The 23929-nt window shown below is 67.9% G+C and overlaps 1 protein-coding gene across 1 annotated transcript; it reads left to right on the forward strand.

Annotated features, from left to right (window-relative positions):
• The first annotated feature begins 1686 nt into the window (after positions 1 to 1686).
• On the forward strand, positions 1687 to 23665 carry ASPG (asparaginase). Its single transcript, XM_047796668.1, has 16 exons — positions 1687 to 1821; positions 6920 to 7028; positions 7556 to 7667; positions 9330 to 9455; positions 10697 to 10780; positions 11672 to 11798; positions 14217 to 14329; positions 16425 to 16607; positions 16692 to 16805; positions 17141 to 17257; positions 18157 to 18252; positions 18525 to 18688; positions 20701 to 20787; positions 22420 to 22519; positions 22878 to 22958; positions 23482 to 23665. The coding sequence occupies exons 1-16, from the start codon at positions 1740 to 1742 to the stop codon at positions 23500 to 23502; spliced, it is 1716 nt and encodes a 571-aa protein (XP_047652624.1). The 5' UTR covers positions 1687 to 1739; the 3' UTR covers positions 23503 to 23665.
• Positions 23666 to 23929: the final 264 nt, after the last annotated feature.

Below are 23929 nucleotides of genomic sequence, written 5' to 3' on the forward strand. Positions count from 1 at the left end.
CATTTTTTTGGGGGGGAGGTTTTTTTTTTGGTCTTTTTTTGAGGGCCCCACCTGCGGCACATGGAGGTTCCCAGGCTAGGAGTCCAATTGGAGCTATAGCTGCTGGTCTACACCACAGCTCCTGGCAACACCAGATCCTTAACCCACTAAGCGAGGCCAGGGATTGAACCCACAACCCCGTGGTTCCTAGTTGGATTTTTTTCCACTGCACCACGATGGCAACTCCTGGGGGGAATTTTTTTAAGTGTGTATTTGTAAACAATAAAGTTGTGTTTGTTTTTCAGAAAAAAAAAGAGATAAAGTTGGAGTTATTGCTGTGGCCCAGTGGAATCAGCGGTGACTTGGGAGCGCTGGGATGTAGGTTCCATCCCTGACCCGGCACCGTGGGTTAAGGATCCAGTGTCGCAGAAGACGACGACGAAGAAGATGAAGATGGAGACGAAGACGGAGGCGAAGGAGGAGGAGACTTGCTGTCATCTGTTGAGATGACTGTGTGGAGAAGACGCAAGATTTGTCTTTTGTCCTTGGCAGGTTAACTTCCAAATTACCTCTTCCCCTCTTTTGCTTTTTCTTAGGGTAGGAGTCACCCTCCCGATTCTGCATTATAAAAGCATGGCCTAGATCAGAGCTCGGGAGGAGGCCGGGTAGCCCATGTACATCTCAAAGGCACCGGAGGAGAAGAGCAAATTGTTCCTGGGAGGTCTTTGCTCCTTTCAGACCAGAATTTACTATACTCTTGTCTGGCCCTGAAAATTGGAATTCTTTTTTTTTTTTTTTTTTTTTGCCATTTCTTGGGCCGCTCCCACAGCATACGGAGGTTCCCAGGCTAGGGGTCCAATTGGAGCTGTGGCCGCTGGCCTACACCACAGCCTACAGCAAGGAGGGATCCGAGGCGTGTCTGCGACCTACACCACAGCTCAAGGCAACGCCGGATCCTCAACCCACTGAGCAAGGGCAGGGATCCTGTCCGCAGCCTCAGGGTTCCTAGTCGGGTTCGTTAACCACTGCGCCACTACAGACACTCCTAAAACTGGAATTTTATCTCTTCACTCCCTTGGAATCAAAATCAAGCAAAAAAAAGGGCCGTTTGTGGGAAGGACGTAGTTTCCCACGAAAGGACTGGTCCCCAGGTAGTCAGAGTCCCGGGCTTAGTGCGCAGGCGCCCAGGGAGGGCTCCTCGGCCTCCGAAGCCGCTCGTTCCTCCTGGTACCTGCATCCTCCGCTTCCCTCCCTAGCCCGCCCCCGGCTCTAGCCCTGGAGGGGGTGCCCTCCCGCAGCCCCGCAGGACGAGGGAGTGGGTGGGCCGGGATCTGGGTCTGGCCCCGCCGTCGGAAGGAGCGGACCCGGAGGGCACTGGTTAGCACAGCCGGTTTGCTGGAGCGCCAGGGCGTGTGGGCACCGCCTGGGGCGGGAGGGCGACCCCCGCTCCGCCTTGGGGGTCCTCTGGCGCTACCGTCTGGAGGTACGTGGCTTTCGCGCCCCAAGTCACAGCTACTCGACACCCCAGGCCACCGCACAGCGTCAGGAACCGGATCGCCGGGGGCTGCCCTTGGCCTGCCCCCAGTCCCCGGCGCCCCGCCCCGCCCTCGGACACCCAGGCCGGCCGGTCCGCGCCCCCGGCGGCCCCGCCCTGCCCGGCAGGCTCCGCCCCGCGCCGGCTGCCCGCGGCGCGCCCAGCCGCGTCGCCGCTTCCCCTCGGTGCCCTGGCCTCCCTCTCCTCGGTGCCCTCGGTCGCCGGCATGGCACGCGCGGCGGGGCGCGAGCGGCGGCTCCTGGCCATCTACACCGGCGGCACCCTCGGCATGCGCAGCGAGGGCGGCGGTGAGTCGCCGACGGCGCCCGGGGCCCTGGGGAGTGGGATGGGGTAGTTCTCGCGCCGTCCGGCCTTTCCGAGGCCGCCGGGCCCCTCGGTGCCCGGCACCTGCAGCGACCACGGAGGAGGGCACGGGCCTCACCTGGACCTAGAGGCTTTGGGTCAGCCGTCGGCCTGCCAGGGTCGCAGCCGCTGCCGGCGCGGTGGCCGCTCCCCTCCCGGCCGAGCACCAGCGGCCGTGGCACGTGGGGCACGTGGGGCCGCAGAGCCTCTGCCTGACCCCTTCCCGGGGCAGAGGCCGGCGGGCAGGTGTTAGGGGGCCACGGGGCGGCTGGAACGCGCCCCCCCTCCCCTCCCCGCTATTTTCGGGCCCTGCTCCCGGCCCGGCGGGCTCCCGACACATTTGGGAAGTGTTCGCGCCCACGGTATCCGGGCGGTTGTGGCCTTGTGTTCTCTGCCCCTGTGGCGCTGGCCGGATTCGGGTGCTCGAGGGCGTGACCTCTGGGCGTGGGGGTGAGGGCGCGGGGGCAGGGACCCTGCAGGGGGAGCGGGGCTGGGCCCCCCAGTATTGCACATTTGGGGACAGCGGACAGAGCTCGTGCCCTCCCCCCCGGGGTTCTCCGGGTTCTGGCGTGGGTGGGCGCCCCTCCGGTAGGATGAGCCGGATCGCTCCTCAGCCTCATTCTGGAACCTTTCTCCAGTCCTGCTGTCGGGGAATTAACCATCCCCCAGGAGCCGGCTTCCCGACGGCTCCTCTCCGCCCCCCCCCCCCCAGGCTCCCCACCCCTTGCCTCCCCAGGTGCCCGACCCCGTGCTGTCCTCACCCCCCCACACACACAGCCCCCCCCAACCTGGCCCTGGACTGTCCTACTCAGCCCCCCCAGCCCACCCCCCACCTCAACCTCCTGAGGCTCTGCCCCTGCCCCCTGCCTCTGCCCCCAGTGCTGCCCTGCGTCCTCATTGCCCTTGACCTGGGGCCGCTTCTCCCCATCCCTCCCTGCTGGCCACTCACACTCCACTTGCATTTTCGTGGCTCCAGCGCTGCTTCCTGGTCCACTGTCACTGTTGACGCCAGTTCTCAGACATCTGTGGAGGCCCACTCCGTGCTGGGCCCCCCGGTCTCAGACCCCACAGGGCCCTGTCCTGGAGGGACATAGGCCTATGGGTGGCGGCTTACACTCCCCTGCACCCTTTCCCCAGCTGCCCCTCCCTGTGCTGCTGCAGCCCCACCCACGCCAGGCTGGGGCGAGGTGGGGGCTGCTCCTGAGTGGGTGGTGATGTCTGCATCCTCCAAGTCTGTCACACCCCTGTTGCTGCCCCCCCAGCCTTGGCACTTGGCCAGCAGTGATTCCTGTGATTCTGTTGAGTCAACACAGAGCTCTCGGGGTCCCTGCTGCAGGAACAAGGTGGACTCTGACCCCGATCCCACCTGCCCTGGGGCGTTCCTGCACCCCCCACACACACACACGCGAAGCCCTTTCCCTCCCTGAGGCCTCGTGGACTCACCGGTGCTGCATTTTCCAAAGAGGCTGCAAGCTGCCACTCCCACTTAGACTCTAGGAAGATGGGCTGTGGGGGAAGCAGTTTCGAGAGAGGAAGTGGCTTCCAGGATCAGGGCAGCACCCCAGGCCCAGGATGGGTGGGGACGTGCAGAGGAACCAGTCTAGGGCTCGCCAGGGGCTTCGCTCTGCCGGGCTCTCCTCCCAGCCCAGCAGGGTGGGGACACTGGACACTCCAGCGTCAATGATTAACTGGTCTAGCACTGCTGATGTGGGCTCCAGCCAACTGGGGGCGGTGAGGGGGCGGTCAGGGGAGTGGGACGGCCACAGCAAAGCTGTTGGGATTGTCACCGTTGGGAGCAGTTCTGCGCCTGCTGGTAAACAGTGGCCGCAGGGCACCTGGCACCACTGATCTGAGCTCTGCCAAAGGTCAGGGTGGCGAGGGGAGGGCAGAGGCCTTGGCAGCAGGGGACGCCCCTCGGCCCATCCCCTGAGTCCAGGGAAGGTGTCACTGGTCAAGGGATATCACCAATCCAAAGTCAGCTGCTAACCCCAAGCCCAAGCCTCGCTGCTGAGGAACCCCGAGGCCCTGCCGGTCAGATGGTGGTCCCCTTGCCACCCTGCCTGAGTGTCCCTCGTGGGCCTGGCTCCTGGCGGGCATAGAAGGGTGAGTGGAGCTGAAGGGGCCAGGATGGCCCAGGAGGCCACAGGAGGTCCTGGCAGCCAAGTCTCATGGAGTGGGGGGAATGTGACGTCCTTGGCTTGTGCCCCGACCGACCGCCTTCCTGAGCCACATGCTTGCAGGGTCATCGTTTTATAGCCCAAGCTCCAGGCCGCTGGCTGTGGCCGTCCGGGGGCGGGGGGGTGGGGGGTGGGGGGTGGCGCACTGGGCCCTTACACGTGAGCGTGACTGGCAGGAGCCCCTGCCAGTGGACCAGCTCCCTGCCTGTAGGGCCCTAAGCTGGAGGCGGGTGTTAAGAAAGAAAATACAATTTACAAAATGCAAGTTAGATGTGAAGGCAGTTGTTTATTTAGAATGATGAAGAAAATCACAACAAATCTCCAGTCCTTAGAGGCCCAGGGCATCACAAAAGCCCAACCAGTTTTTTTTTGTTTTTTTTTTTTCGCAATTTCTTGGGCGGCTCCCGCGGCATACCGAGGTTCCCGGGCTAGGGGTCGAATCGGTGCTGTAGCTGCCGGCCTCCACCAGAGCCACAGCAACGCGGGATCCGAGCCACGTCTCTGGCCTGCACCACAGCTCACAGCAACGCCCGATCCTTAGCCCACTGAGCGAGGCCTGGGATCGAACCCCCAACCGGTTCCTAGGTGGATTCATCAACCACTGAGCCATGAAGGGAACTGCAAAAGCCAGATCAGCTTTTGTTCCTTGACTTCCTGACACCCACACCTCCGGCTGCCTCGCGCCCCGCCCCCGCCCCCGTCCTCTTCGGTCATGGTGCGTTGGCAGGGTTTTGTGCAGAGAGAAGAGAACAGAGGAGGGCCTGGCCTCTTCTCTCGAGCCGGTTTTGCCCATCCGCCCACACACTCTGGGGATACCGGGCCTGGATTCCGTGGGGCCGCTGCCCTTTCCCACCGCCCTGAGGAAGCCAGTGCCCCAGTCCACTGGTAGTAACCTCGCCGTGGATGGAGGTGGCCGTGCCCCACCAGTGGACCCCCGATTTCCAGATACACCAGTGCCCTGGGGGCGAGGAGAGTGGCCGTGCGCTTCCTGTGGCTGCCCTGACGGGTGACCCAGCCAGGGGCCAGAGAGGATCGGTCCTCGCCGCTGCCTTGGCTGGAGGCCTGTTCGGTGCCTCTGCCTCATGCTTACACGGCCTTTTCCTCTGGGGGGCGCCGTGTCTTGCTGCCTCCCTATACAGGCCACCCGCCAAGCCCATCTCATCTCAGGGCCTTCAGCTCATCCCCTGAGGTCGCAGGCATCAGGAGGGGACAGGTGGTGGGCAAACTGGCGCTGGTGCCAGGCAGCCTTGAGCCCCCTCCCTTGAGGCCCAGGCCCCGGGAGGCAGGGCTGGCGAGTCCAGACCTTTGTGGAGACAGGGGGGTGTCCGGGTCACACGTCGAGCATCTCAGGAGGGCGGCCCGGCTGCCAGTCATGCACCCTGGCCCCGCTGTCGAGCGCTGTCGCTCCTGCAGCAAGGTGTACGGGACCCCTCAGATGGCCCTCGGGTCGCCTCCTCTGGCTGGGGAGACGGCGCCACGTCCAGGGGGCCATCGCCGCTGTGCTCCCTGGGGGTTGCGGGGAGCCCTGCCGGCCAAGGCTGCCGGTCTGGCCGGTGGGTGCTCGGTGGTGCTGAAGGCGCTGCTGCAGATCCCAGAGTGCCTGCCGATTTGTTTGGCCCAGGAGCTGGTTCGCGGGCAGAGGGCGGGCAAGCAGACCCCTGCCCCGAGCTGCGGGCGGGCAGGGGGGCGGCTGGGGGCGCTGGGGCTGGGGGCTGGGGCCGGCCCGAAGGCGCGGAGCCAGGGGCGGCTTGACATTCTGGGAGAGATCCCGGCCGCAGCCTCCGAGGAGACAGACTCTGGAGAATTCTGCCAGGCAGCGTCAGAGCTCAGGCTCGGGACGACCCCTGCCACGCGGCCCCTCCTCCAGCACCTCCGCTGAGGGCGGCCCCCGCCCCCCGCCCGCTTCTCCCCTCTGGCCGGGAGATGACTGAAGCAGCCGTGTCTGGGGTACTTGTTACACACTTGGCAAAGGGAGAAGGCTGGGAGCAGGAGCGCCACCCAGGGGTGGCCTTTCAGCCTAGGCTGCTCCTCGAGGGAAGGGACCCCGTGCTCCCTACTGTGCTGGGGTGTCCAGCATCGCCAGGCACGCAGGGGACGCCCAGCAGAGCCTCAGTGGGAGCTGAATGTGTCCGGAGAAGTCAGGTCATGGGGCTTGTGGGGAGCAGGTGGGCCAGAGTCAGACCTGCTGCAGTGATCCTTTGGGGAGCCTCCGCCAAGGAGTCGTTTGGTTCTAGGAGACACACTGTGACCTTGGGGGTTCTGAGACCACGCACTGTTTCTGCTTGTGGTGCCTCCTGAGAGGTGTGTTTCTGGGACACACAGGCGGCAGGCAGAGGACCAGGCTGGACCCGGAAGGGTCACACACAGTCTAGGGACGGAGCAAAGGCAACCGGGGGCAGGCGGGAAAGACACCCGGACCTGGACATCAAGGAGGGCTTCCTGGAGGTGGTGCCCTGAGCTGGGGTGAAGCACCTGCTGGGTGAGAGGCGGGAGGAGCAGAGGGCTGCCAGGCAGAGCCAGCGTGGGTGTTCTGGTGGCCGACTCGTGAAAGGGCTGAGGCCCCCTGAGCTTTGATGAGGGGTGGGGTGGGCCCGCCCGGAGATGGGGGGTGTTTGCTGAGGAGCCCTGCGGCTGTCTGGGTGAGGGCCGCGGTCGGCACGGGCTTCAGCGGTCGACATGGACTATCTGGTCCTGACGCCGGACAGGTACCTGTCGTCGCCGAGGCCCATCGGCCTGGCCTCAGCCTCTCTGAGGACCAGAGCTCACCCGGCCCCCGGCCCTGCCCCCACCCCTGCCCAGGGCTTGGCCCCAGTGGTGGGGGGTGGCGCTGGCGGCCTCTAATTCCCGCCCCCCGCTCTGCCTGCAGTGCTGGTTCCCGGGAAGGGCCTGGCCGCCGTCCTCCGGACTCTGCCCATGTTCCACGACGAGGAGCATGCCCGGGCCCGGGGCCTCCCCGAGGACACCCTGGTGCTGCCGTGAGTCTGGGCTCCTCTGGGTCCCCGGCGGGGGCGACAGCTGGCTGTCGTGGGACAGGTCCGTGGATGCTTCTCAGTGCATCCATGGTGGCCCATTTGCAGGAGGCCTTCCCGGGTCCTCGCACTTTGTCGGCTTTAGAGCTGACCAACCACCCCCTGTCATGTGAGCCTCAGGCCCCCATCCTCTTGCGGAGCTGCGGCCTCAGCCCTGGCCTCGCGGGGCCTCATGCCATCAGGAGAGGCCAGAGCTGGCCCCTGGGTCGCCCAGTGTGAGGGTTCTCGGCCCAGGCTGCCCGGTGCTCTTTGCTGCGGGCAGGCCGAGCGGGGACATCCCCCTGGTCCCCGTCGCTCCTCTCCAAGGGCCGTCCTGGCTCCTGAGGGCTGCTTGTGGGCGTGGGACCTGCTCTGGAGCAGCCCACCCTGACCTACGCTCGTGCCATGCTGGCGACTCCGCTGGAGGCGGGGCTGGGCTCGTGGGTGTGCGGCGCCCGGCCGGGCCGAGCGGGAGCCCGCGTCTGCCTCCGCAGGCCCACCGGCCCTGACCAGAGGGTCGTCTACACGGTGCTGGAGTGCCAGCCCCTCTTCGACTCCAGCGACATGACCATCTCCGAGTGGGTTGACATCGCCCAGACCATCGAGGTGCCCGCGGGGCAGAGGGCGTGGTGGCGCTGGGGTGCTGGCCAGGGCTAGGGGTGGGGTGGTGGGGAGAGCGGGCGGGCCACACCTCAGCTGCTGGGCCCCCAAGTCCCTCTCACCTGTGCCAGTGGAGGGTGGGCACGGAGGGCCGTGCCCGCTTTCCCGGCAAGGGGACGGCCCGGCTGGCGGTCTTGATTTGGTCCGTGAGTTAGTCTGTCCCGTTAGTGTCCCAGGCAGAGGCGTGCGATGCTTTCCTGCAGACGGACAGGCCACGGCCTGGCCCACCCCATACCCACCCTAGTGTCGCCGTCTTAGTAGATTTAGGGCCATCAAAGGCTGCAGGAGCCGCTGGGGTCTTGTGGTTTGGAGCAGGTGTGGGCGCCTCACCTGCAGCTGGAGCAGCCCCTCCCCCAGCTTTCCTCTCCCGCTGCCCCAGCCCGTCGCCAGCCCCACGCCTGCGCAGGCCTGGTCCTGGTGCCAGAGGTGCCTCGATGGCTTCCTGGGTGGGCGCCCTCCCACCACCCCCGGCCCCAAATCACCTTCCTCCCTTAAGAAACCCTGCTCCCCAGAGGCTCCCCCTTCCTGGCAGTGGGCTGCTGGCCCTGGCGACACGCTGTCTCCGTCTGCCTCGGGGAGAAGCACTTCCCGGGCCTCCTTCGCTCTCACTGAGCACCTGGGACGGCGCATGGCCCTAGCCTGGCCCTTATGTCTCTGGAGGCCAGCAGGCATGTCTGCAGCCGTGATCTGGGGCCATCTCCCTGGTCTGTGGCCAGCAGCGTTCTACTGCTTTTCTGAGCACCCTGGGCTGCTGACCTGGCTGCAGGGTCAGCTGCGTGCAGGTTCACGGATTCACAAAAGGCCCATGCGGCCACGCCACGCACGACCAGCAGAGGGCGCCCCAGCCCGCTGCGGCTGAGCTCCCCTGCAGCTCTGCGCCCCGCCTGGCCTGGTCTTCCAATGGGCGGTGAGAGGTGGTCCTCTGAGGCCCCCTCCCAGCCGCAGCTCGGGCCAGCTGCCCACTGAGGCCCAGCCTTGGCTGCCCCCTAGGAGGTGGCGGCCGTAGAATGTCCCTGCGGAGCCGGCCGGCGTGCCCGGGAGGCCCCTTCCCTGGGTTTGGCTGTCCGCACCTGCCCCTCCTGCTGGACCGAGAAGCTAGGGCGCTTGCTCACCCCACGGCCCCTGCTGCCATGGGGACAGTGGTCACTAGGCAAGGGACCCTACGGGAGCAGTGAGCTGGGTTCCGGCCAGTCCTCCCGCTGACCCGTGTGCTCGGGAGCCTAGACTGGGCATCCAGGGGGAGACCGTCCCAGCCTCGGGAGGAGAACGTCCAGAGACCCTGCCCCGAGTGCTGCGTGGAGAAGGGGTGTCATGGGGAGACCCTCAGTGCCGCGGGCTCACACTGGGGGGGGGGTCAGGGGACGAGGCCGTCTGGCGGCGGGGGAGGGCTCGGGGGCCGGGACTCCAGGCAGGGGCTCCATTCCCAGAGGGCCTTCCCGGCCAGCAGTGGCCAGGGCCCCCCCCGCCCCGGCGCCTCCCTGAGTCCCTCCAGCTGCATGTGGGCCTTTTCCTGCCTCCTCCTGGTGGTGCCTCCTCCTGGTGGCAGAGGGGACCAGCGTGTGTGCCCAGGAGGAGGCAGGCCTGCCCGAGCCCTCCCTGCCCCCGCAGAGGCACTACGAGCAGCACCACGGCTTCGTGGTCATCCACGGCACCGACACCATGGCCTTCGCCGCCTCCGTGCTCTCCTTCGCGCTGGAGAACCTCCAGAAGCCGGTCATCCTCACCGGTGCCCAGGTGACACGCCCAGGCCGCCCGCAGGGCATCCGACGCCGTGGGTCTGTGCCTTCCTGAGGCCATGGGGCATTTCAGCCCTGCAGCTCCCTGGGGGCCTGCTTGCCAGCACCTGGGGGTGGCTCATGGCCTGCGTTCTGCCTTGTCCAGCGGCCCTGAGGCTGATGCCACTGATGCCAGGCCCCCGATCCCTGTTAGAATCCCAGGGAGCCAGGCTCAGGTTCTCACTGATCCCCTGGGGACTGGGCACATGCCACCCCTCCTCTGTCACCTTGACCTGGCACAGCCTCCAAAGCCAACATGTAGAGTATTCTAGAAGACAGCTGGATTTGAGGGGAGGTGGGGTAGGGGTGGGGCCTGCACCGGAGGCCCCCTACAGAGGCAGTGAAGGTGCAGCTGCCCAAGGGCAGACCCCTCGCCCTGGTGAGCCGTCCCCAGGGCAGGGCCAGGGGGCCTGTTGCCAGGCCTGTCGGGTGCCTCCCTGGCTGCCCGCCCTGTGCCATCCCTGTTCCCCCTGCGGGTGTCACAGTGGGACGGCCCCACTCAGGGTGGGCCCAGCACCTCACCACACAGCCTCACGGCCCAGCACCTCGGGCTGGGAGCTGGGGCGGAGGGGGTTCTGGCGGACCCTGGCTCTTCCCAGACCCTCCAGGCCGCATGCGGGCCTCTTGGGGACACAGGGCAGGCTTGGTGGCATCGCAGGCCCAGCGGGGATAGTGCTTGTGCTCTAATTCTTGCGCCAGCCCTGACCAACCCCCCTGATCCCTTTAGAATCTCAGAGGCCCAGGCCTGCTTGCCTTGGCTACCCAGGACCCTGCACAAATCCCCAGCAGGCCAGCCCTGTGTCATCGTCCTGGGCGGGGCGGCGGGGCGCTGCTCTGGGCCTCGCCCCCCCCCCCGCCCCGCCCCCAGGAGACACAGGAGATCTGTGACCCAGGGAGTCCCCCTTCGGCTGCCCTTGCCCGCCCAGGACCTGGGTGGAGCAGTGAGGGAGCAGGGGCCGGGAGTGGGGCAGGAGGCCTACCGAGCCCTCCTCCCCAGGTGGGGACAGGCCGGCCTCCTGCACGGGGGGGCCCGGGGCCAGGGCGGGCGGGCTGGCCTGGTCCATGGGGGCGGCTCCTGAGCTGTGGTCCCTCAGATGCCCGACTCCAGGCCGGCCGCCCGCCAGAGCCTGTGCTGCCCGCTCTCCTGGACCCCAGGCTCCGCGGCCTGAGCCCCTCTCCCCCGCGCGGCCCCTCCCGCAGGTGCCCATCCACGCCCTGTGGAACGACGGCCGGGAGAACCTGCTGGGCGCCCTGCTGCTGGCCGGCCAGTACGTGATCCCCGAGGTACCGGCCTTCTCCTGGGGGGGGGGGGTGGCCTGGCGGGGTCCGGGGTCCAGCTCTGGGTGGGGGGGCTCCTGGCCGCTCCCGGGAATCTGGGCGAAGGGCCTGAGGGTGTGGCACTCAGAAGGGCCAGGCTGGAGAGGGATGGGCAGCGTGGGACGCCCCGTCGCCCGCCTGGACCCTGAAAGGCACTGTCGCCCCAGAGAAACAGCCAACGCACCTCCCAGAGGCGGCTGCTGCCCACTCTGCGTGTCCTTCCGGGTCATGTATGCAATTTACATCGCGTAAATCGCGTACATGTTACGATATACATTCTTTCTTTTTTTTTTTTTGCTTTTTGTCTTTTTTGGGCCGCACCCGCAGCATATGGAGGTTCCCAGCCTCGGGGTCTCATTGGAGCTCCAGCCGCCGGCCTACACCACAGCCACAGCAACGCCAGATCCGAGCCACGTCTGCGACCGACACCATAGCTCGTGGCAACGCTGGATCCTTAACCCACTAAGTGAGGCCAGGCCAGGGATCGAACCCACAACCTCATGCTTCCTAGTCGGATTCATTTCCGCTGTGCCACGATGGGAGCGCCCAGCACCCATGTCCTTAACTCGTGTGCATGTGCACGTTTGTACGTTTCCGTAAAGACACAGGCTTTGGGGCTTGTTCGGGCTGAGCTCTTTCTCTCCAGTCTCCCTGACCTGTGGCGCCGCAGGGTCCCCCTCACGCCTTCCCGGGGGAAGGGGCTTCTCTGGAGTGCAGCTCAGGTCCCCTGTCACAGCCGCATCTCCCTGGCCCTGCCCTGGGGACAGCTCTTGAGTGGCTCGGGCCAGGCTTGGGGGGCGAGGGCGCTCAAGGGGCTGGGGCTCCGCGGGCTGAGCCGCCCTCGCCTCCCTCCCGCAGGTCTGCCTGTTCTTCCAGAATCAGCTGTTCCGGGGCAACCGAGTGACCAAGGTGGATGCCCACCGGTTCGCGGCCTTCTGCTCCCCGAACCTGCCACCTCTGGCCACCGTGGGTGCCGATGTCACAAGTGAGTGAGCAGGGCCGGTGGTGAGGGTGCCTCTCCTGGGTCCGCCTGCAGGGTGCTGTTGCGGGACCTGCCGGGCTAGGGGCTCCACTGGGTGGGAGGGCACAGCTCTGGGGGCTGCCTGGGCTTTGGGGGGAGGGGGCTGCCAGGGCTGCCGAGGTGGGAGGCCCAGCTCAGAGTAGGGGGTGGTCCTGGAGCCAGGGCTACACGGGGGGACCAGGCTATCATGTGGCCCCGGGCCCAGGAGTCAGTGCTTCGCGGTTCCTGGGCTGCAGCCTCGCCCCTGGACTTTCAGGAGTGTTTCTGTCCCCTGGGTCTGGGGGGCAGCCCAGCTCCTTCTAGGCTGACCAGCGCCTCCAGTAGATGTGTGTGCCGAGACCCCACGGGGAGACCCCGCGCTTGCTCAGGTGCTCTGCTGCAGGCCTGGCTGCAGTAACTGCTGCTGGTCTGGAGCTCGGCCCTCGTCCAGCCCGGGCCCTCGTGGTTGGGGAGGGTCCCTTTCAGGCCCTGTGGCCTGCCTTTCAGAATTTGTCAGTGCCTCTAAGCTGTGGAGGCCAGGCTTGCTGAGGGCCAGAGTCAGGAAGGCTTCCTGGAGGAGGTGGCATGTGTGGTGATTGGCCTCCTTGCTGTGGTGGGCAGTGGTGCTCAGCTCCTCCAGCCCTGGTGCCATGTGGCTGTGGAGGGAGGAATGGGCTTCTGGGGACACAGCAGGTGTGTGGGGGGGGTCCCTCTGCACCCCTGGCCTCTGCCTGTGCCTCGCCAAGCCCAGGCAGGCCCTGAGACGTGATGTGGGCTGGTCTGGCGGGTGGGTGGTCAGGGCTGAGGCTGGCCCTGGGGGAGAGGTCCCCCTGGGACTCCCAGGACCGTCTCCCCTAGCTGGGGTCCCCTGTGTGGTGAGTGCGAGCCTGTGGCCCCACCCACCCCAGCCCTGCTGTCAGGCCCCAGGCCCGTTCCAGCTTCTAGACTCAGCCCAGGGTGTGCCCGGCGGGCCCTTGGGGAGGGGGTGGTGGTCGCTGATGGCAGGGTGCACCCCCACCCTCGTAAGCCAGCGGGCTGTTGGGCGCCCTCTCCCTGTTTTGGTGGCATTTTTACTTCCCTCTGTGAGGCCAGGACAGACTGGGGAGGGGTGCTGAGCCTTGGGGGTCGGGGGGACACGGCGGTGCTGGGCCCCAGCCCTGCTGGCCCTGCCCCTCCTGGAGGCCTCCAGGAGACCCTCCTGCTCCTTGTGCAGAAGCCCTGGCCCTGGGGAGGGGGCGTCAGGCCACCAGGCTCGGGCCAGCCCCACCCCCGTAGCTGCAGGGGACACGAGGAGTCCAGGGCCCTGTGCTCGCTGGTGTGGGGTCTGCCGAGTGGCCTGAGGCCGCTCACTTCCCGCCGGCAGCGCTGTCAGGACCAAGCGGGGAGCTCCCGGCCTCCGAGTGCCTCGCGCCCCTTCCCCGCTCTCGGCCCCTCTGCACATGGTCCCCTGGCGGCCGGCAGGCCCAGGCAGAGGGACTCGGGGTCCCGTGGGCTCTGAGGGGGATGGGCTGGCCGCACAGGGGGCTTGGGCCCTCTTTGTCTCTGTAAACCCCCCTCTGCAGCCATAACTCCTGGCTGGTGGCAGCGCTCCCACTGTCGCTGGCTTATCTGCTCGCCCAGCTGGGGCGCACAGCCCTAAATTAAAGGACGCCTGTCGCTGACTGATGCTGCGGCCGCCTCTGCTCAAGGCCCGACCCCCGCTGTCCCCACATCTCCCGCCCCTCCAGGTCCCTGGGAGGGCGGCAGGCGTCCAGCGTGCCCCTCGGGTTAAACAGCAGGAGGCAGGCGGGGGGCCCGTTCCCTCCTAGCTCTGCGCCTGACTCTGGGCAGCCCTGGGCAGTGCCCTCCCCTCCCTGGGCCTCAGCTCCCCTCTCTTCCCGGCTGCCATGTGCAGGGGGCTGAAACGGGACCCTGTGCTCAGGGCCAGGCTCCGTCGGTGGAGCAGGAGGGCTGCTGGGCCTCTGGTGGCTCGGTCCCCCCAGAGCAGTGGCCTTGAGACCGTGGAGAGCCTGCCCCTCTGGGGAGCTCTTTGGGCAGGGGGCACTGACCCCGAGTACCCGCCCTGTCCACTCTCCACGGGGCCTGGGAGCCACGGGTGCCCGTCCTGGGCGTGGGGCGTGGGCCGGGCTCAGGTTCGGTCTCCAGGGCTTTGGGGTGAGTGGGATGGAAGCCCTGTTTCCCGAGGGGGAGCATCCAGGTCCTCCCCTGGCTGGCCGGCCAGCCGTGGGCCCCAGGCGGGTGGGCCGGCGCCGCTCGCGGCTCTGCAGGGCTGCTGTGCCTCCTCGCCTTGGCGGTGCTGGGCCTCTGCCCGGCTCCCCCTCCCGGCCCGAGCCCTCGGGTGGGGGAGCTGGGCTGGGGTGGTGGCCGGCAGGTGGCCCACACTCGGCCCCTCTGTGCTTCCAGTCAACCACGAGCTGGTGCGGAGGGTCCGAGGGCGGGGCCGGCTGGTGGTGCACAGCTGCATGGAGCGCGACGTGGGCCTGCTGCGCCTCTACCCCGGGATCCCCGCGGCCCTGGTAGGACCCCCGGGCCCCGGCGCCTGCCCTCCCCTCCCCCAGGGCCCACCTGGCCCAGGGTCTGCGCACAACTGGGCCCCTCGGCCCTCAGGTCCACGAGGCGGAGCCTTTTGCGCGCTGAGCCTGCACCTGTCCCGGGACCTGCACCCCCTCCCCCGCCTCCCCAGCCGAGGCTTCAGGGCCGCTCTCGCCTTTGGGACATGGGCGCGTCCCCGCGGACGTCTGCGGACTCCGGTTCCTGAGGCTGATGAAGTCTGGCCCCGGGACTCTGCTCTCTCTTTGGCGGCTCTGGTGGCCCTTGCCTTCCATCCTCGGCCACCAGTTGTCACCTGCCTCCATCCCGCCCTGTGACTTGGGCTCAGACACTGGCCTGCCCATTGGGTAGAGGGACTCGGGTGAAAGGGTCCCTGGGCATCCCTGGGGCAGAGTGTGGAGTGTTGGCACCGGGCAGTGGTGGTGGGGTCACAGCCCCTCTTCCTGCCTGACAGACGTGGCCTCGCAGCTGTGCCCGACACCCAGGGTGGCCCGGGCCCCAGTCACAGTCTGCCAGAGCCTGGCGCCAGGCTGCCCTTTGCCTCTGGGCCACAGTCTGTGAACTGGTGCCCCCTCCCCTCATAGGGCGCTGGGGACAGACTGGGTCTGTTCTCTACCCGTCCCCTGGGCTGGGGGCCAGCACAGGACAGGACACGTGTGAGGTGTGGCTGTGTCCTGTCGGGGGCTGGGGAGGGGGAGATGGGGGTTTACTGTTCAAGCAAACAGGGATCGGCCCAGAGATGGTCCCAGGGCGGGGGACCCCAGCCCCCAACACCTCCCCACAGACAGACAAAGGGCCTGTCCCACCGTCCCTTGTCCTCTGGGCTCCGTGACTCTCACGGGCTCAGGGTCACAGGATGGACAAGACCCTCAGGCTGGGAGGTGGGTCCTGGCACACTGAGGGCGGCTGTGTGGCCTCCGGGTCACAGTGGCCTCATGAGGGCGGCTCACCGGCCAGGCCGCGATGGACCGGAAGGGGGTCACTGCAGGCGCATCCCAGTGACAGCCGGGCTCTGGGGTGAGGCTCGTCCCAGGAGCCAGTGGCCAGGGCTGCGGGTGGAGCCACGCACAGGCTCAGGTCTCAGAGTGGCCAGAGGCCACTACACAAGCCTACCTTGTTAAGTGGGGCTGAGCTGCCCAGGATCTTTCTGGAAGATCTGTGAAGTCTTTCCGGAACATGCTATAGCTGGGGAAGTGCAGAGCCATGGATGGCCTGGCTTGGGCAGGTGACCAGGACCTGGGGCCTGGTGGGCCAGCAGTCACTGGTCTCCGGGGACTCCTGGGCTGTCAGGGAGGGTCCGCTGGTGGCCAGCATTATCCAGCGGCGGGTCCTAGGGGCCGGTCTCCCTGTGCCCAGTACCTGCCAGTAACATCTGCTTTCCCCTTTGACCTCGGCCTGGAGGATCAGAGGGAGCTGAACTAGGCATTTCCAGGGAGGGAGTCTTGCTGGCGGGGACCCAGCCGGAGGGGTGGATGTGCCTGCCTGCGCAGAAGCACTGTCCCTGGGCCCGCGGCCTGGCCTCTGGGCTCCCACCCGAGTGGCAGGTCCAGGGAGAGCGATGCCCTGGGCCATGCCCACAGTGCCAACACAGGGCATGGCTGAGGGGGGAATAGGTGTCCCCACAGGGTGGACTCTGAGGGAACCGTCCTTGTTCAGGGTGGACGCAAGGCCACGTCCCCTGTCTCCTGAGTGGAGCCCTACAGCCTGTGGGATAAGGGGGCCGGGCTTTCCCAGACACCTGCCTGTGTGTTTTGCTGCAGGGCCCTTCCTCCATGTACCGGCTGCAGGCGGGCGTCACCTGCTGGGGGTCAGGCCGGCAGAGCTGGGGCCGGAGGGCAGGGTGGGGGCTGGGGGGGGCTTCCACTGGCTGAGACCCACTCTCGCCTCGCCGGCTCCCTATGACCTCTGGCCCTTTGCACGCCGTCCACAGCCTCAACACCTGAGAGGGGACAGGGTGTCCTCGGGGGCGGGGGGGGGTGCCCCAGGGTGGGGTGGGGTGGGGGCCAGCCCACTGGGCCCGTCGCTGGGGCAGGACGCACAGGCCCGCACGTCACCCCGCAGGTCCGGGCCTTCCTGCAGCCGCCGCTGAAGGGCGTGGTCCTGGAAACCTTCGGCTCCGGGAACGGGCCCACCAAGGCCGGCCTGCTGCAGGAGCTGCGGGCGGCGGCAGCGCGGGGCCTTGTCATCGTCAACTGCACCCACTGCCTGCAGGGGGCCGTCACCTCGACCTACGGCGCTGGCATGGTGGGCCGGGGCCGCCCGGGCCTGGGAGGGCGGGCGGGGCGAGCGAGCGGCATGGCAACGCCGCCCACGCCCCTGTCCCCGCAGGCCCTGGCGGGCGCTGGCACCATCTCCGGCTCCGACATGACCTCGGAGGCGGCCCTGGCCAAGCTGTCCTACGTGCTGGGGCTGCCGGGACTGAGCCTGGACGGCAGGAAGGAGGTGCGTCGTGCCTTGCAGGTGGGGGCGGGGGAGACCCGGCCAGGCACATGGGCCTGGGCTTGGAAAGCGGCAGGAGTGGGGCCCCGCCTGTCCCCCCTGTCTTCTCGGGGAGCCGCGGGTCTGTCTGGGGCTGAGGCCTCCCAAGCTGCTCCCGGGGCCTGCCCCCTCGTCTTCCCAGGCTGGCCTCAGGCGCAGCTGTCCCCAGTCCCGCGGGCCAGGCAGAGGCCCTGGGGCCGGGAGACCCTGGGTGGGAGGGCTGGAGGGGAGGGCTGGCCTGGTGTGGGGGCCTCAGGCCCAAGGTGTCTGGCCTGGGCCCACGTGCGCTCCTCCCCCAGCTGCTGGCCAGGGACCTTCGGGGCGAGATGACGCCTCCAGCGGTGGACCGCCTCTGGCCGTCTCTGCAGGGTAGCAAGCTGGGCCGCGGGGTCGCCCAGCTCCTCAGTCTGAGCCAGGTACTGTCTGGTGGGGCCCCCGGGCGGTGGGTCCCTGGGGGCCGGGCCACGTGCCGGCACTGCCACTGTCATTCTGGTGCAGGAGCAGGAAGCCAGCGGGCGCGGCCTGGTTCTGGGCCCAGGTGCAGGGTTTGCAGGAATGCGTGGACTGGTGTGTGGTGACAGAAGGCGCTGCATCCTGTTGCCGCCCCAGGTCACACCACGCGCCTGCGTTTCCCCTCTGCAGAGCGAGGGTGAGACGGGCTTGCCCTGGGGAGCCACGGGGAGCTAACCTTGCCAGGGGCAGGCAGGGCCAGATGTGTGGCCTGTGCTTAGGGCAGAGGCCTCAGGCCTTAGTGACTGGAGGGACGGACGGGTTATCAGGCCCCGGGCGTGGCACTGGTGCGGGGCTGTCTGCAGGAGCCTCCGATGGGACCTCACGTTCCGGCGTGGGTGACTCATGCGGTTTCCGGTGCTGGGGGCAGGGACCCTACAGGGACTTGCAGACGTGGGGCAGACTTGCCTTTCCTTGGGGGGCGGGGGGCGGGGGTGGTGTGGCGTTGCTGTTTTGCCCGTATCTTTGATGGCAGGGGAGGCCTGGGTCACACAGCTGGCGAGCACGAGCCCGGGGGTGGCCTCCTGTCCCACCTGGACTGTGCACCCAGGAGAGGGGTCCTAGCTGGGCTTGAGACGTGGCCCTCGGTGCTTTTCCAATGTTGTGACTTAAGGAGGTTCCATCTTGGGACCCAATGCCAGTGCTGCGTGGGGCCAGCTGGGTTGCCACGGTCCCGGGGCCCCGCCTACTCCATCCGCTCCTTCCCCCACGTAAACTGATGCTGCCCCTTGCCCCGTCCACTCCTGGGGCTGTTGAGGCCCCAGGGAAAGGCCTGGGTCCCAAGGTGCCACTCCTGCCCATGCAGGAGGCTGATGCACTGCGGGAAGTCCTGGCGCCCAATCTGGCCTGTGCCGCGGCCCATGCCGGCGACCTGGAGGCCCTGCGGGCACTTGAGGAGCTGGTGAGCCCCCTGCCCACCCTTGGGGACCAGCACAGCCACACCCGGCCCAGGGAGGGGGCGCTGGCTAGCTGCCGGCAGGACGGCCTTGCTGGGGCCCCCTCACCCCTGCACCCTGATCTGCCAGGACTTGAGGCCACTACCGGGGCCTCCATGCAGCTGGGGGGGGGCACGTGGCCCCTCGGGTGCTCCCCAACTCTCCCTGTCCCTTCCCTGTGGCCTTCCTGGCCTGCCCGGTGCTCTCTTGGTGGTGACGAGCCCCCGTGTCGCCCCAGGGCAGTGACCTGAGCCTGGAGGACTTTGGCGGTCAAACCCCGCTGCACGCAGCCGCCCGGGGGGGCCACGTGGGGACGGTCGCCATGCTGCTGCAGAGAGGCCTGGACGCAAACGCTCGGGACAAGGACGGCCTCAGCCCGCTGCTGCTGGCTGTAAGGGGCAGGTACTCCGTGCAGGGGGCCGGGCCCTGCGGCTGATGCGCGGGCAGGGGGCCGCCTCCGAGAGGGCTTTTGGTTTTCTGTGGCCACGCAGCTTCCCCAGCCAAGCCGGATGGGACCAAGGGCTCCTGCTTCTTGGAGCCTTGCCCACCCCCAAGCTAGGCCCTGGGTCCGAGCGGTGACCACGCCCCATGTGAACAGGGCCCAGACTGGAGGTCCGACTCTGGGCAGGGTGGTCAGGGAGGGCTCCCTGGAGGAGACCTCCAAGCTGAGCCTGGCACGGAATTCCTAGCAAAAGGAACCACACAGACAAAGCATGAGGAGCTGCCTCGCATGTGTCCCCAGGTTACCTCCTGAGGGACTGGGGTGGGGCAGGTAGAAGCTGGTCACCCAGTGCCAGGTGGTGGGCTGGGTGGCACATGTCCTGGGGGGGTGGGCAGGCTCAGCGTGCCTGGTGCTGGGGGGCAAGCTGGCTTCATCCATGAAATGCTGGCTTTTTAAGGCAAGACCTCATCCTGGGACATTTTGGGGACCCCTCCTGGGGGGGACTGCAGGGCTGAGCTCTGGCCGAGGCCCTGGGCCCTAGGCAGTTGGCGTGGGGACCTGGCGCCCAGGCTCCTTCCCAGGAGCGCCGGGCTGAGAGGTGGGGCACCTGGGGGCTCACCCCACATGCACCCTGGTGTGTGCTCTGTGTCCGGGCTGGCTCTGTAGGGGGGATGGGAAGGACCCCTCCCTTCCCCCACCCCACCCCCAGCTCTGACCCCTTCCCCTGGGCGGGGCCTGGCTGGCAGCCTGCATGAGACCAGAGGAGCAGGCCTTGCAGACCACCGTGTCCTCTGCTGGGGTGGCACCTCCTTGCCCTCCCCTGGCCGCCTGGCGTCCCCAGGGTCAGGCCTCATCTGCTCTGAGGAACAAACACAGGGACCGGGTGGACCCCCGGCCCCATGTTCTAGGGACCAGCCTGGAACAAGCTGGGGAAGCCTGGGGGCGGGGGGCGCGCGTGCCCAGAGCCGCCCCGCACACGCGCATACGCGCGAACACCGTGTGTGGGGGGCGGGCTCACGGCTTTACGTCTGTCCTTTGCCTTCTCGCTCTTTCCAAAGGCAGAGCTGATCTGGGGGGTCTCAGCCTGCAGGGCCCTGGGTTGTTTCTGGGGGTGCTCGTGGAAAGAGGCTGGGTGTCTGAGCCCAGGTTGCTGGGCAGGGATGCCTCATCCTCGGGGCAGCGGGCTGAGGGGGAGCCCCTCCTTCCCGGTTCCCATGAGCATTACGGGGGGCGGGGGGGCGGGGGGGCAGGCGCGCCCGGGCCAAGCTCTGGCTGGGGACTCGGGTGTGGGCGGCTAGACGGTGAGATGGCCCCCCCTGCTCTCACCCCCTCGGCCCCACTGTCGACACCTCCCCAACCGGTCTTCCCACTCACCCCCTCCACCCCAGGCCTGCTGTGCCCTGGAGTGGCACCAGAGGGCCGGCCCCGCCTTGGAGCGACACCTGGGGCTCCCTGAGAGTGGTGACCACGCCGCGGGGCAGCCCGGGGCCTCTGTGCTCTGGGTCCCTGGGCCTGGCCTGAGCCCCGTCCCGCCAGCCCCGGACACTCACCCCACAGGCAGCCCCAGGCTTGGCTCAGGCCACGTCCCTCTGGATACCTGCGGACATGGGGCGTCCCGGACCAGCCTGTCCCCCACGTTTCCCATCAGCTTCTCAGCCCCAAGGGCAGGTCTGGGCCCATGACTGGGTTTGGGCTCTGCAGACCCAGCCCCGGACAGAGCTCTGGGGGGCGAGTGGGGAGCAGGGGGGCCAGCCAGGTGGGTGTGGCCACTCCCCAGGTGGGCTGTCCCGGTACCCACAGCAGAGCGTCGGGCCCTCTGCACACAGCCAGGGCCGATGCACCCCCGCCGGGCGCAGGGGCGGCCCTGGGCTGGGGAAGCTGGGTTTCTGGTCCACGCACAGGACCTGCGGCCCTGCGGCGGTCTGGTAGGGGCTGCCCCGGCAGGCGGTGCCCACGCTCTTTCTCTTGGCAGACATCAGGGTGTCATCGGGCTGCTGCGGGCGGCTGGGGGCTGCCTGTCCCCCCAGGAGCTGGAGGACTCGGGGACCGAGCTGTGCAGGTGAGGGTCGCAGGCATGTGGGTGCTTCCCGCGGCGTGGGGCTGGGGCTCTGGGAGGGGTGTGGAGGAGAGAGCCCACCTCCCCTCGGCCTGCCCCAGCTGGGGCGCTGAGGGCGGGGGTCATTCCTGGCAGAGAAGACAGTTCAGCAAGGGAGTGTGCGTGTGCGCGTGCATGCGTGGGGGTGCTTGAGGAGGGCCATGAAGGGTCAGTGGGAGAGGAGCCTGGGTGTGGGCTGGGGGCGGCCTGGGCCAGCCTGGGGAGGTTGGGGCAGGAGGGGGTGGGGTGAGGTCCCGCGCGGAGCTCCCAGTGGCGCAGCCTGGTCCTTATTGTGGGGAGAACTGACCACAGGCCCAGCAGCTGCCCTGCCTGGTGCCCCGTGGCCAGCTGTGACCTGACCTCCAGTGACTAACCAGCAGGGCAGCCTGGGGAGACTGAGGTCCAGGGAGGGCTCCCTGTGTCCGCAGTGGCTGGGCAGAGGGCGGGCCCAGGCTGCTGGGCTCGCTGGGCCCCCGTCCTGTGCCACTAGCTCCTCTTGTGTGCGGCCTGGGGTGCAGACTGCGTCTGAGGACAGCCGAGGTTGTGGGGGAGCTGGAAGCCAGAACCCGAGGCGTGCAGGGGTGACAAGGGTGGTTTCTCAGGCTGACCAGCCCGTGGGAGGAGGGGGTGGCTGCCTGCTCCCCAGGAAGAGGACCTGAAGCTCAGCGTCTCCCCCACCCCAGTTCCAGCAAGGCCTCACCCGTCCGGGAGGCCCCCATCCCAGATAGGGAGGGGGAGCGGATGGTGGGCCCCCATCCCACTGGCCTCCAGCCTCAGCCTCTCCCCTGGCGGAGTTCCAGCAGGTGTGGCGGGGGGCCTGACCTGCCCCCTCCTCAGCGATGAGGCTAAGAGCTCTGGATGTGATGGGTGGGGGCCTGCCGGCAGGGAGGGGCCTACCCAGACCCTGTTCTTGGCTCTGAAGGGCCTTCTGGGGTGACTTGGTTCAGGGCTGCACTCTAGGTGGGCCTTGATGGCTCCATTGACAGATGGTGAAACTGAGACGGGGAGGGGAAGTCGTCCAGCCTGAGCTGCTTGGCTGATTTGGGGGGGGCCCTCGGGCAGCCCCTCCGAGAGGCGAGTGTGTGGGAGCTGGGGCAGGGCTGGGGGCCGGTGGTGCAGCGGGAGTCACCCTGGAAACGACCTAGCGCTGCGGGGGAGCCTCTGTGGCTGCCCCTTCACAGCAGGAAGGCCCAGGCCCCCTCCTAGCACCACCCCGGCCCCGGCCCCCCCCACCCCCAACCACTGGGCTGCCTCTGCGGACCCCGCCCAGAGAGCGCCCTTGTGAAACATGAAACTGGCAAGTGGCGCCCGGCAGGCGGTGTGTGTGCGCACGTGCACGCGTGTGCGCGTGTGCCTGTGGGAGCACGTGCGTTCTCAGGCATGTGTGTCTGCGTGTGCCCCCTTGACCCGAGTCCAGTCCACCCGCTGGGTGACACTAGAATCCAGGCCACCTTGCGGCCCCCGCAGACTCTGCACTCCCGTCCTCCAGGGCTCGGCCGAAGCCGGGCCAGCCGTCTGGGGCCAGCTTTGCTGGTGGGCTGATGGACAGGTGCCCCGCAGTCCCTGACGGCGCCCCCTCCCCCACTCCTCCCCCAGGCTGGCATCCAGGGGGGACCGTGAGGGCCTGCGGGCATGGTGGCAGGCAGGAGCTGACCTGCGACAGCCAGGCTATGATGGGCGCAGCGCCCTGTGCATCGTAAGTCCCCCGGTAACCCTGCTGCCCTCTCCAAGGCCACCTCCTCCAGGAAGGCCTCCCTGACAGCTCCCCTGGCTCCCCCTTCCCAAACTCCTAAGTCTTGCCTAACTCTTGCTCTCTCCTGATGGACAGGGTAGTTGTGGGGGTCGGGGGCAGTCCCTTTTCCTGTCCCAGGTCCCGCCCAGGGCCCAGAGCTGTGGGGACAGGTGGAATGGAGGGACACGGGGCCCCTTGTGTATGGATGGGAGGAGCTGGGTGGGGGGACAGCCTGGGGGGTTGCGGGGAGGGGGGCCGGTTAAGGGCCAGGCTGGCGGTCAGAGTCCCTGAGGCAGCCCCTCCCACGTGCCCCCTCCCACAGGCAGAGGCTTCTGGGAACCTGGAAGTGGTGAGCTTGCTGCAGAGCCTCCAGGCTGGGGGTGATGGCCAGGCCCTGGGCTCAGTAAGTCCGCTTGCCACTGTGACTGAGCCCTGGTTTGGGGAATGTGTCATGGGGAACAGAGCTGGAGGAGGCAGAGAGAGTCAAAGTCAGTGGGGCCCCTGGAGCCCCTCCTTGTGGGCGGGGCACACACTGCAGGGACCTGAACGCTGCAGGGAGGGCTTCCGGGAGGGAGGGCCAACCTCAGACTGTCCTGTCAGGCCGCCCCTAGTGCACCCTGCCACAGCGCTGAGGCCCCAGCCAGGGTCAAGAAGCTCCCCAAGCCTGGAGGGGGCCCTGCCCACCCCACCCCGTCCTGCCCTGTCCCACCAGGGCAGCTCCCCTGCACCCCGACCCCGGGAGGGCGCAGGGTGGGGGGGCAGGGAGGGGGACGGCGTGCCCACTGGGTTGGGTGCTCCCGCGGTTTGCTCGGGGTCCTTGAGTCCCGCCCCTGTGAAAGGCTGGGCCTCGCTGACAGGTGCCCGGGCTTGTTTGTCTGCCCTGCCCCCATACTGTACCTGGGCCTCTAGAGACCTCCCATTTTCAGGAAGTGCTGCTTGCTGTCTAACCTGAAGCTGTCCTGCTGCACTGGAAGCCATTCCTTCCTGTCGCGACCTGCTGGAGGGGTGGCTCCGACAGCTGGAGCTGCTCCCCATTCTGTTCCCAAGAAGCAGCCTGCTGGTCTTGGCTGGAGAGCGCGGCAATAAAGTCTCGGGAGCACTCCCTCCCTAGTTCCCTAAAGTTCTCTCTGGGCCCCAGGACAGTGGGCATGTGTGGGGTGTCAGGCCCCAGGCACTGGGTCAGAGGGCGGTGTCTTCAGCACCCTGGGGGTGGGAGACACTGGCCAGCCCTCCCTGAGGCAGCGTGAGTAAGTGTGAGCGGCTGGGCGGGGTGGGCACGCCGTCCCCCTCCCCCCTCCGCCTGGCTTCCGGCCTCCCTGCCTCCCTGCCTGCCCAGGCTCCTCCCTCCACCAGACCACCTCTGCTGTGGATGCT

This window comes from Phacochoerus africanus, chromosome 9 (genome assembly GCF_016906955.1).
Source record: "Phacochoerus africanus isolate WHEZ1 chromosome 9, ROS_Pafr_v1, whole genome shotgun sequence".
Lineage (NCBI taxonomy): Eukaryota > Metazoa > Chordata > Mammalia > Artiodactyla > Suidae > Phacochoerus > Phacochoerus africanus.